Source organism: Lepidochelys olivacea (assembly GCF_965140295.1).
Source record: "Lepidochelys olivacea isolate rLepOli2 genome assembly, chromosome: 5".
In the NCBI taxonomy this organism is placed as follows: Eukaryota; Metazoa; Chordata; order Testudines; family Cheloniidae; genus Lepidochelys; species Lepidochelys olivacea.
Window position 1 is genome coordinate 103,682,496 of NC_140415.1, and position 13,250 is coordinate 103,695,745.

The window sequence follows — 13,250 nt, forward strand, 5'->3', positions numbered from 1 at the left end:
CAACCAGAACTGGACACAGTATTCAAGGTGGCATTATGGTATTTTCTGGCTTATTTTCTATCCCTTCCTTAATAGTTCCTAACATACTGTCAGCCTTTTTGACTATTGCTGTGCACTGAGAGAAAGTTTTCAGAGAACCACCCATGGTGACTCCAAGTTCTCTTTCTTGGGCGGCAATAGCTAATTTAGAATCCATCACTGTATTTGTAAAGTTGGGATTATTTTTTCCAATATGCATTACTTTTCACTTATCAATGTTGAATTTCATCTGTGATTTTCTTCTCCAGTCACCCATTTTTGTGAGATCCCTCTGTAACTCACTGCCACTGACATTTTCTACAGCCTGATATAACAGTCGTAATTTGAAACCTCCCATTGGTCAAAGGAATTGCAATAGATGACCTAGTCTCTTTAGATCACCAACTGCAGAAGTAATACATAGTGTAGTGGTTCTCAGCCAGGGATCTGGGGACCCCTGGGAGGCTGCGAGCAGGTTTCAGGGGGTCTGCCAAAATAAAGCAGAGAGCAGGGCCAGTGTTAGATTTGCTGGATCCCACAGCAGAAAGCTGAAGCCCGAGTCCCACCACCTGGGGCTGAGGCCAAAGCCCAAGCAACTTAGCTTCATGGACTCAGGCGTGGGGCCTGAGGCAATTGCCCTGCTTGCCACCCACTAACACCAGCTCTGGCTTTTTATCTACGGGATATGCAAAAACCAGTTGTTGTGGCACAGGTGGGTGGTGGAGTTTTTATAGCATGATGTGCGGGGGGGCTCAGAAAAAAAAAAGGTTGAGAACCCCTGACAGTAGATATGTTGAGGTTAATTCAAATGACCAAGAAACTGAAATATTATGGTCCAGCTTCGCTCCTTCTCAAACATCCGTTTGGCACAGAGAGGAGGAGCTGCCAAGATCAGGGAGGGGGATCTGAATGTCAAACTAAGTTCTCTCCATCTTGTGAATTATTACTAATGAGAAAGGCTCTAGCGGCACTTAAGTTTTGCCAGGTGAAATGCATTGGAGGATCATATCCTCAGTCCTACCTGTGATGGCTCTGCAGGGCTAACAGAAGCAAAGAGAACTATAAACATAGCATTGTTAATAAATGCAACAGATATGACTCTCACTACACTAAAGGAAATATCTGAGTAAGAAGGTAGCATGTTTACAAAGTCACTTTTCCAAGTAGAAGTTCACTGCTATCAGTGACTATTTGAAGAAGTTGCCTTTTGAGTATATGGCTTTATTTCTTTGCCCAATGTGCTGATTACTTGATGAATATTCAGCTTGTGACAAGGATCAGAACAAAGAATACGAAAAATTATAGATTTCATGGCCTCAGGGGCCTGATCCAAGGCATGTTGCAGGCAATCGGAGTATTTCTACTGATTTCAATGGCCTTTGGATAAGTCCCTTAGAGAAAAGACTTCCTGACAGTGGTAGCACATAATAATGGAGAAGAAGAGGTAATGTTGGTCTGCGGACAACAACTCTTTCCTTCAAAAGAGCATACTACTAAACAAGAGAGAAATCAGCTCCCACGCTAAACTGTCATGCAGTACTGAGGTGTACTGTAAAACAGCAGCCATGGTCTTCTACCCCAGCAATGGCTGTAATTCAGCTGTGAGCACATTTCTGCATTTCAGGCCAGATTCTGCTCCCCTTACTCACTCCAAGTAGTGCTTCACTCCGCAAACAGCCCCTTTGAAATGTGAGTGGCAGAATGCAGTCCATAGTTTGCAAACATCTTTACAATTAGGATAAATGGTGCTATTACTTCTATAATAAATTTATTAAAAACAAATTTTAAGTACCTTGTTTCAATTGAAATTCAAGCGAATTCCTTGCTGAGCTCACATTTTGTTTTGGATTTCGATAAGGTAACTGTGATGAAGTTTTTTCACCAAATGGGTTAGAACTGTCTACCTAAAATGAAAGATATATAGTATGTGAGGTAATATCTTCTATTGGACCAACTTCTGTTAGTGGAAGGGACAAGCTTTTGAGCTCCACAGAGCTCTTCTTCAGGTCTGGAGAAGGTTAGCAGAGGTCCAAGCTAAATACAAGGTGGGACTGATTGCTAGGTTCACACATGCTGTAGGAAACCACTTAAAATGAAGTAGGCCAATGGAGGGTTATTAGACAGCAGGGTGTGTCACAAACAGTTGTCATGGGCCATAAAACCAGTGTCTCTATTCATATATTCAGCATGTGACAACAATCAGAAACACTGCAAACAACTATCTAAAATGAAGGAATAATATGAAGTTGCTATTTTTATTCTGTGAAAACTAGGACTGGACATGAACATATTTGCAGCTTCTTACAGTCTATAAAGAAAAGAATTAAAAAAAATGTTCTTCCCTCCCTCCCTCCCTCCCTCTTTCTTTCCTTTCACAACTACAAAAATAAACAAAAGAGGAGAACAATATACACAGCACAGTGCAGACATTTCAGCAAAACCCCCTAGTCTAAAAAACACTGGGAATTCTGACATTACTGATGCTTTTAGAATAAGGAAATGACCAGAATGAAGACACCATCTTGTTATAGAAGAGGTAGTGGATGTGGCATTTGAACTTTTGAGTTTTCTTTTAAATTTGTGGTTAGGACAGTTTTGAAAAATGCTTTCATCTTCATGGGGACTCAAAAAATCTTTCATCTTCATGGAACAGGGAACTCAAACAATATGCCCTTCATGGATTGCAACAGGGTGTCTATAGGAATTTAAAACATTATAAACGACCATTTAAAATAAAGTAAAACTACAAATTGGGGAAAATGATACATAGATAATTTAGTGGATTGGCTGGGGTGTTTAGATAGATCTGTCTGTGTGTCTCTCTCTGCCAGGATCTAATTTAGGCTTCTCTACAATGCACATCATCTTAACATATAAAAATACTGAGATACAGCACTTTTGAATCCCCCCCTCACCCTTTTCCATATATATACATATATATATATATATATATATACACATATACACCTCACATGGGCACTGTAATGCTTAATTGGCTAGTGTTTGTAAAGTACTTTGAGATCTTCAGATGAAAGGCCCCATCAGTTCAAAGCCCAGGGAAATCAATGGAAGTCTTCCCACTGACTTGAATGTTCTCTAGATTCACCATTTAAGAAGTCCAACATAGAAAAAAATGGGGTTTGTTATAACTTGCTACACCAATGGCCCACCTAGTCCTATGTCCTGTCTCTGAGAATGGCCAGCACTGGATGCTTCAGAGGAAGGTGGAAGAAACCTTATGATGAACCATGAAGGAAAAATCTGCCCCAGGAGGACAGTTTCTTCCTAACCCCAGACAGCTAGTGGTTTGTTTATGGCCTAAAGAATGAGGGTTTAAGTCTCTTATAATTTTTATCCCATCTAAATGTAACTTTGGATGTAATTATTAATGATACAAATGTCTAATCTTTTCCTGAATCTGTTAACTAGCTGACCTCAATGCTATTTGGTGGCAGTGAGTTCCACAGATCAATTAAGCATTTCTTTTTACATTTAAAATTTGCTGCTGGTTAATTTCTTTGGGTCTCCTCTTGATCTAGTTTTCTGAGGAAGGATAACAGGAGCACCCAATTTTCTCTAATATCATCACACACACACAAAAAAACCTCACTACAGTGATTTTAAGACTTACATGTCTAACAACAAATGGCGGCCTGGTTTCAGCATCCAGTTTGTATCCAACAGACCCCAGGCTTAACCTTGACTGCTGCAGTTGGTTTTCTTTGCAGAGCTGACATAGGTGCTTTGTAGCATTTGGAGATGGAGAGCGGGATCTTAATAATCTTGTAAGGCTCTTACAGATCTTATTATCCTTTTTCTTTGTTGTCTTACATCGTGCTGGGGAAATGCTCCTTCGCCTGGGTGATACAGATGCAGATCTTTGTGTCCTCATTCTGTTTCTGCCCTGCTAGATAAATTAATTGTCTCATAAAGTAATTATCCAAGCAGAAACATGGACAAGCTATTTGCAGATCTCTCTGTAAAAGACAACCAGCTGAGCAGGGTTTAAAGTCAACAAGAGGCTCCTACACATCTGAGAGCAGACTATGGCTCTATGTGGCTACAAATTAAAACTGGGGAATCTGTGACTGTGCTGAGAAGTGACAGAAAGTCAATAACAGAAAGAAGGGAGCAGGGACTCATGCCTATCTTTTTTATCCATTTTACCTTTGTTTGACAATTTCTCATCTAGGGCTTGATCCTGTGAAATGTTGATTGCCCTCTGTGTGGTGCTCAGTAATCCCAACTTCTACTGAATTCAACTGGAGTTAAGAGCATCTCTAAAGAAGCATTCAGCAGCTCAAAGGATTGAGACCCAAAATCAAAATCCCGAGGTCATGACTTCAATGAGACCTTGCTTGAGTAAGGACATGAGCATTTGGCTCCAAAGAAGCAGTAATTCTGAATGAGCCAAATTCTGCAACCTTTAATTGAAAAAACTCCCTTGACTTCAGTGAGAACTTTGTTCCAGAAAGGACTGCAAAATTTGGACCATAAAGAATAATTATCTGGTAATGTACTTAACCCTGCTGGTGCAGAGGAACAATGACACTGGAGATTGTGTCTTGGCTAGTTAGTTATAGCACAATCCAGAGAAAACTGAAGCTATGTTGGGGGGGATGGGGGCGAAGCAAGCAGAAGAAACAGCAACCAACAGCATGCAAAAATGAAACACTCACAGCCAGAAGCAAACCATTCTCAGTAAAGGCCCATGGGTCAGGGAAATCCTTCCCACCAGAGATCATGATCACCCCAAGTCTAGCCTCTTTTAGGAGACAATGCAAGCCCCATTTTTTGTGTTGCCCTTTTCCAGAATAATCAGCAACATCCTCCTGACAACAATCACCAAGTAATGAGACCCTTGTCATAGCAGGTGAACTGAGAGAAGAATAAAGAGATTTTGCCTTTCAGTGCAGAATCGGTGTGATTCTTATTTCTGTCTGAGGTACTTAAATGCAACGGTGACGGGTGCACTGTGACAGATTAGATCAAACATTGATGTTTCTGTCCATGTTTGTGTGCTTTAATTAAAATACTTACATAAAACTGCTTTCTGTTTTGAAGTGGAAGCTCAGTAATGGTTGTTCTTGTGGAAAACTCAATTTTTGGTGCAATTCCCTTAAAAATAATAAAGAGGTGAAATCACTAAAAATAATGTCATGGTGCAGGTGTTACAGCTTTACAGAGATGAGCAACAGCACCTCTAATTCAGTAACATTTCCTCAAGCTTCTTAATCTTTATTTCAGAATCAGAAGTGACTAGAGGAAACACTAAAACCAAAAAGGGGTAATAGCAGACAGCAAAATGAGAATGAACTTGCAATGTAATATGGCAGAAAAAAGAAGCAAAGTGCTCTTAGATTGCATATTCAGGTAACACGATATTGAGCAGGGAGGCAACGGACCCTCTTTATGGACCTAATCTTTGCAAAGTGGGGAAAGATGATGGTTGAGGCCAACAATGTAGAAAAATATGTAAGACATTAACACAATCCCAGAGAGATATCCCATTCCTCAAAGAGCAAGAGCTGGGATGAAATGGGAGAATAATTCTTTTTATAGATTTGAGGAGGCAGGCAGCTCTTTCCTGTTTGTTTAACAGCTGTATTTACTAACACCAGTCTTCCTAAAGGGCCCTTCATACTCCAAACTACACCCTCCAAACAACTGTGAAAACGGAATCTATATTTCAGTTTTCCTTTCAAGGCAGGTGAAAGGGTGACAAATATTGCAGAAAGACAATTATAATCTGTAATTAACAAACACAACCTGTTAACTTGTAATCACTTTGGAATTTGCATTTAATGTAGTTCCGATTTCTTTAAAAGCAGTAACTATGAAGTCACGGTAACTGTACAAACATTAAGGACCAAATTATACCTGCTCCTCCATTTGTGCACTGAGATGGCGAGAGAGGGAGCAGGAAGCCATAAACTTTCTGAAGGTATTAGAAAGTGTAAGGGTAGTACCAGCTAGCAGTGCCTGCTAGGCTCAAAGCCCTAGAGAAAGTGCATCTGCACAGGAGAAAGGCAGGTCAGGGCCCTATCCTGTGGACAGGCAGCAATTGAAAGCAAGGGACCTGTGTGGGAAGCACTGGCTATACCTTTATGAGGACTTCTACGCACTACCACTTATGTCGGTATAACTAATGTCACTCAGGGGTGTGAATAAGCCACTCCCCTGAGCGACATAAGTTACACGGACCTAACCATTGGTGTGGACAGCGCTACCGTCGCAGATGGGGGCTGGAGTAATTAAGTTGACGGGAGAGCACTCTCTCATTGGCTTAGAGCATCTGCACCTCTGTAAGCACCGCTGTAAGCTCTGTAGTGTAGTCAGAGCCTAAATGTGTAGCAGCAAGTTCTGCTGCTCACCACACTTCTCCAAAAGTTCTCCCCCTCCCTCACATCACTCTCACCTCTAAGAGGCACAATTTAGCCCTAGAGGGAGACATTCAACTTCCAATCTAGTCGGTTTCAAAACTGAGTTATGTTATGTCTCCCCAAATCCATTCAGCCCGTCATGACTTTTAGCTTAACTACAACGACTTTAGCTGGATCAGAACAACAAAATTAACAACCAGATAATCAAGTTAGCACAGTGAGCGGCTTCCTTGATTACAAGATGCATTCAGGCACATTTTATTCTTGGGTTCAATCTCCGGTCAACGACACTTGCTACTAACGGCCAACTGAAAACTATTTTGAACTCCTTTAGGGTAGCAAATTTGAAGGGGCAAGAACTTCTGGGACTGTGTTGCCAACACTGCAGAAAAATCAAATGTATCTGCTTGAAGCTGCTATTGAATATTTGGTTGCCAGCAGCCTCACCAGGCTATAGAAATCAGCATTCATATTGTTTCAGTGCTTTTACTCCACATAGTGGCTTAGTGACTAAAGAAGAATCAACCCATTATGACAATGTACAAACTGACTATCTGCTAGGCCACTTTACCCAGGTGCTGAGTGAGGAGGGAAAGGAGAGTTGTTGTCAGTTGTTGTCTCTAAAATTACATTTAAATACTATGAAATTTGCAACAAATGACAGAGTGCAGGAACATTTAACAAAGCTTTTAATCACCAGGCCACCTGCTTTCAGGACATATTGACCTTGATGGAAATACCATTTTCATTGTTCAGTTGCATTACAGTGGGAGAACATGGGTCTTTGTATGAATTTAATTGAACTAAACAAGCCCAGGCACATATAGGCAACAAAGCACATGCCAAGACTTGATGTAGAAACATGTAAATGACTCAAGAGAAGAAGACCTTCCAGTCCCATCAGGCTATTCTGTTCTGGCTTGACAGGGAACATTTACAGATTCAGTCACAGTTATAAAAAGTAGCACTAAGGGAGCACTTCACTTGTCCTACTCTGTATAGCCTGATCCAAAGCTTCTGATGTCAAGGTGTTTCCATTTATTTCAGTGGGCTTTGGATCAGGCCCTACTGTCAGATCTAGATTTCTAGAAGTCCACTTGGACACTTCACTTAATATTATTGATTATTAGAATTTTCTTCTCAGTTTCTAAATGAATTGTTACATACGCTCAGTTCTGATTCATTGTCTCAGACTGTTGGAGGCAGTGGCATTTACATTTATGTTAAAGGAGGGACAAATAAAACACATGACACCAAGTGAGAGTCAGACACACTGAAAATAAGAGAATAAAAATGGGACACCTGGTCACAGCAGCATAAAACTGAACAAGCAGAATGCAGAGAAATGTCTTAGACAACCACAGCAACAACAGTATTTAACTTTAATTTACTTAAGAGAAAGAGATACAGTCCCACAACTGGATCAACCACTTTTTAATTGAAAAGCCAGAGCTGAATTCTTAGGTACCAGTGGACAAGTGACTAGAATTTTTGCCCAACAGGAGGACACTGAAGATGTAATTAATTTCAAGACAATAAACTGGAATCCTAAAAAACTAGTGTTTTACAGAGTCACTTTCCACAGTAAGAAAAGGGGGACTTGTGGCACCTTAGAGACTAACCAATTTATTTGAGCATGAGCTTTCGTGAGCTACAGCTCACTTCCACAGTAGAACAGTTTTTAAGGTTGCATGTTTGGACTTAAGTTTTGCACTTCCAGATTTGAGGGTTTAACTGTGCAACCTTAACGCTGCACTAGCCTAGCTTTACTGCATTTAATCTCTAAATATTACAAACGCTTTATGTCAACTGTAAAAGCATTGAAAAACAGGTATTTTTCTTTATTACACAGTCTGACAGTCTAGGAGTATAAAACTGTAATGTGGTGGCAAGGTTCTTCTGTTGATTCACCCCGTTGGCAGACGGTGGACCCCTCAGGGAGATGCTGCTTGATTCCTGCTAAGTCATTGTGGCAGATGTGGCTCATTAACCCTACACTATATCTGAAGGAGGTGACAGAGGCTTTGAGCATAGGGAGCCTGGGTCTAGGACAGAGAGATCTCTGTAGGGAAATCCTAGGAACAGCTACACTTAGGAAGATGCTTACTTTTACTTCTTGATATTTCAGTTGTCAGTAAATCCAAACCTCACAAAGGGGGTCAACTGGATTAAATGCAGAGTGGACATGATTCTGCTCTCACTTACAATGCTGTAAATCAGGAGTAAATGTGGTGAACTCAATGGATTTACAGCAATGTAACAACAGCATGAGATCAAAATCCCAGGCTCCAGAGATTCTGTTCCGAGAAAGTCCACCTGGCCACACAAATTCCTATGAAGATGGATCACATGAAATGCAGTAAAGGAAGGAAAGGGCACATTCAGGGCCCAATCCTGCATGCCTTACTCATATTAGTGGCTGCAGTTATTTTAATGTGGTTGCTCATATGAGTGAAGTGTTCACATGAGTCAGCCTGCAGGTTGATCCCTTAGGTAACATATAGTATCAATATAAAATTCAAATAATGTACAAAAATAGACTCAAATTATGAACTGAGACTTTCAGTCAGTCAGGATCATAATATGGGACTTAGCAATGTGACCGAAAATTTGGAGAGCCCAGCGCAGTACATTTGACTTTTGACTTTTGCTTTGCTAGGACACAAAGGGTTTACTCATCCAGTTTTGTAAGTCATCAAACCATCCTGTCAAAAATATAAATGGGAGTGAGAGAAGGCCACTGTGTTAGTAGTAAGTCATGAATATAACAGTGAAAATCTAGACTATTGCAGTAAATAATGTCACAATTATAGTAAGAATGCAATGTACTCTGCAGAAAATTATAAACAGCACAAGACTGGACCTGGAAAATCAAGATAGCTAAACTGAAAAATGTATACATTGTTAACAGAAACAATCAGACATGGCAGACACCAAATAAGAGTAGTTAGATAAACCTAGAATGTCACATGGACTAGAACACTGAAAAAATTAAGGATGACAACAAAAGAGATGAATGTGGTATCAAGAATATAGTAATGTATTATAATAATTAACAGAATTAGTCTTAATAAGACAACATTAATCAAAACCTAGCTATTAGCTTCTGTAATCTTAGCTAGTATTACTGGAGCTCCACTTTAGATAATTAAATCTAATGCTGCCTTCTATTTTTTGCCCACATTGAAATCTTAGCATGAAGAAATGCAATGGGCTCTTTTTACACATTCAATCCTTGCAGTCCAAATACTTCTTTATAAATGAAGTTCCAGCACTAGTCCTACAGGGCAGTTGAGAAGATCTGAAGGGCAGCCGTACAACATCAGTACCAGTAGACTTACTAACTGAGACAGTAATGATATAATGAAAAAGAGAATCTGCTGCAATAGTGGGTATTGTTAATATTCTAAGTGATGAGTTAGCTAAATTACCAGGATTTTAGAGTGGATCATAGTTTGACCCTTTCTCCCCTGTGAAAAATATCAGGATGTGCATAGGCAGGTTGGTTAGTAGAAAATAGGTGAGCAGAATTAGACTTGTTTTACTGAATTGCATGATTGAAGTAGATGTCACTTTTGACTCTCTCAACAGACAATCAGAATGACAGAAAGAACAGAACATCATGAAGTAAATGTGTATATGAATTTAAACTCTCAATCAAGGCAATGGTAATTTACTTTCTTTCATCTTAATTACAGGAAACATCAGGAAGCTGAGGTTAATAAAGCCATTCACAGGCTGGTTACCTGAAACACTGACTGCCTTAACATTGAGAAATTATTCTTCTCTCATTACTGTGGCAAGCTAATAAAATATTCAGATTTTCAACACCACATCAAAATACTCAACATGATCATCTCCAGATAATCTGCCCTTGACCTACCTAACACACACGTCGCTGATATTAATTACATTGTTTTATAATATTCCATTCTCATCAAAGAAAACTGGACTAAATGTACACCAGTAACTCAGGTGTTATATATTTATATGGTGCCATTAAACTATCTCTGTATTAGGCAGAACTTGCCTGGTGAGTAGAAAAATTTTCCTGATATGTGCAAACCTAAGCCAGCAATTTATACAGAATTTAATGTTTTATTTAAAAATAATTACATACCTAGCCCTTATGATATTGAAAATAATTTTCTAAATGTGAACCAATGCAGTTTTGAGTCTGCAGGAAGACTGCTCCAGCAGAATATTGCAGCTCATAGCTTTCCCAAGCAGTAACGGAATGAAATGAACAAAACCTTGGTCAATTTTATTGCTTCTACTGCATAATCCAATCAGCCTCAGTGAAACTGCTGAGAATTCTGTCAGTTTTATTCTTCTGTTTCTGCTTCAGAAAGTTAAGAGCATCAGGAAAGACAGGCACTGGACATATTTACAAGGACAGAAGACCCCCAAAAAAAGATGATTTGGAGAAGAGTAAACTAAGGAAGAGAGAGAGAGAAAGAGAGTGTGTGTGTGTGTGTTAGCATGTGTGTGTACGTGCATGTACGTATGTGTGTGCGTGTGTATAAATGGCTAGGAAAGACAGTGCCCCCAAACACAGTCAATGAGCAGTGCCCTGGAAATTTACCCAACACCCTGCCCTTTCACAGCAGCTGAGGATGGGAGCTTTGCGGCTGAGACCCTTCACCCATCTTTTACATTGGCCTCTGGCTAGTAGATTTAATCTTCAGTCAATTGATGCCTTGTACTTTTTTCAGGACACTACAGAGCCAGACAAGGTACTTGAGCATGTCTCTCTGTTCAAGAGCCGTACAAATTCATGTCTCAGACTGAGATCCTCACAAAGTAGCATGCCCTGTTACACTAGCCAGCTGGGCCAGACCTCTCCCACTTTATTCTTTTCAGCTACCCATGGCAAACACTCATTTGGAGACAACTTACTGGGAAACTAGGAGACGTTTTCATTAGTAACTCTCTCTCCACACCAGGATACACAGGAGTCAGCTTGGGCTCTGGGAAGAGAAAATCTCGAGTATTCTCTTCATAAAAAGCGAGATAGTCTCCCACTGAAAGAGTGAAAAAAGGAAGAACTGGTTCCAAGATGGTTAATATTTTTTTAGAAGTCACACATTCTATAGCAAGCCCTTCGCAGAGTGTGCAAGCCCTACCTGGCTCACCAAGAGACCTGTCCCTCTTTCCACATCACGAATGACTCAGTCAGAAGTACAGGAGGTCTTTGGGATAGGTGTGCTCCAGCAGGAGTGTCACAGGGAATCCACAAAGGGTGGTATCCCCTGTAGATCTGCTTTGAGATCTGTATGAAGAGGCGCACAAGCCCTTTGGGGCTCGATGTAAGAAGCTTTCAAGACAGCGGCACCTTGCTCCTCTTTGGTATATTGCCCAGCTCCAAATGGTAACTGGGGGACCCTCAGTTTGGGCCCTGAGCAGCCAGTGTAATGAAAACAACAGAAACACTGATAATCAGTGAACACTCTCTGTTCTGCTGTGTGCTCATTTTTAATTTGTGAGAAAGGCTCCAGTAAGGTCAAACTTTTAGTCTCAGGGACTGAGAAAATAACTGCTTTTAAATCAAATGACTTGTTAGTCTCATTTCCATTGCGCTGTCTACTCTGCTTCTGATTAATGTCTCTATCTTGAAAGTGAAATGAAGGAGGCAGAAGGGAGAGAGTCCATTTACACCTCCATCTGTAATGAAAGATTAGGCTTAGCACAGCAACACTGGAGCTTGATGCCATCTTTTACACACAGTTTGTCACCGGTACCCCAAACTATTTTGGGATCGGAATGACTGCATAACCTCAGAGACATACAATCCACATGTATTGTGGGGAATTTCCAAAGCAGTGCAACTTCAGAAAGCACACCAAATTCAAAATCTGTCCTTTGCTTTTCCTTTATTAGGGCCCAAGTTTAGGGGAGCAGAGCACCATCAATCTCACTGATGTGATTAGGAGAAGAAAGCATTCAAGAGTCTGCCTTTACACAGCATGGCCCTTCCAGAATATGCAGAGTCTATCCATATATCTGTCTATCCATACAGGGCCAAATCCTGATCCCACAGATGTACACTGGGAGTTTTCTCAATATCCTTGTAACACTAGGATTTAGCTCATTAGCATTTAGAGAGAGCTTTACTTTTCTGAAGCACTGTACAAACTACTAATTCACCTAATTAATTGTCTATTTAAATAAAATCAAACAAGACATGTTTGTAATGTGCTTATAAAAATCATATTTACATTCTTATGTTTGTTCAGTATAGCTGTCGTCATAAAGTGATTTGCAGTGTTGTTGTAGCCCTGTCGATCCCAGGATATGAGAAAGACAAGGTGGGAGAGGCAATATCTTTTATTGGACCAACTTCTGTTGGTGGAAAGGACAAGCTTTCGAGCTATACTGAACTCCTGTGGTCTGAAGCTGGTAACCAGAGCATCTGAGCTTAACACAAGGTGGGGCAGACTGTTAAGCATAAGTGGGCAATAGAAGGTTAGACTGTTAAGCATAAAGGGTTCACACATGCTGCGGTCTCTTTATGCTTAACAAATTAATCCTTTCTGGCCCACTTCATTTTAAGGGGCTCCTATAGCATGTGTGTACCCCTCCCGCTTAACAACCTGCCCCACTTTGTGTTTATCTTGGACACTTGGTTACCTGCTTCAGATCTAAAGAAGAGCGCTGTGTAGCTTGAAAGCTTGACCCTTTCACCAGAAGAAGTTGGTCCAATAAAAGATACTACTTCATCACAAAGCGATGACAGGAAAAAGAATAGGGGTTACTTACCGAAGTAACTTTTGTTCTTTGAATGTACTCCCTCCAGACAGCCACACTGCAGGAGTCACACACCCAGCCACCCAACCATGGAACCTTTTT

The 13,250-nt window shown here is 40.4% G+C and overlaps 1 protein-coding gene across 3 annotated transcripts in view; it reads right to left on the reverse strand.

Moving 5' to 3' along the window:
• SPATA6L (spermatogenesis associated 6 like) overlaps nucleotides 1-13,250 on the reverse strand; it is a 146,682-nt gene that overhangs the window by 126,812 nt on the left and 6,620 nt on the right. For all 3 annotated transcript variants that reach the window (XM_084629422.1, XM_084629423.1, XM_084629424.1), the window contains exons 5-8: nucleotides 11,301-11,425; nucleotides 5,059-5,136; nucleotides 3,650-3,925; nucleotides 1,811-1,922 (exon numbers count right to left, since the gene is read on the reverse strand). In XM_084629422.1, coding sequence (XP_084485548.1) covers nucleotides 1,811-1,922; nucleotides 3,650-3,925; nucleotides 5,059-5,136; nucleotides 11,301-11,425 — 591 coding nt within the window. The remainder of the gene's footprint in view (nucleotides 1-1,810; nucleotides 1,923-3,649; nucleotides 3,926-5,058; nucleotides 5,137-11,300; nucleotides 11,426-13,250) is intronic.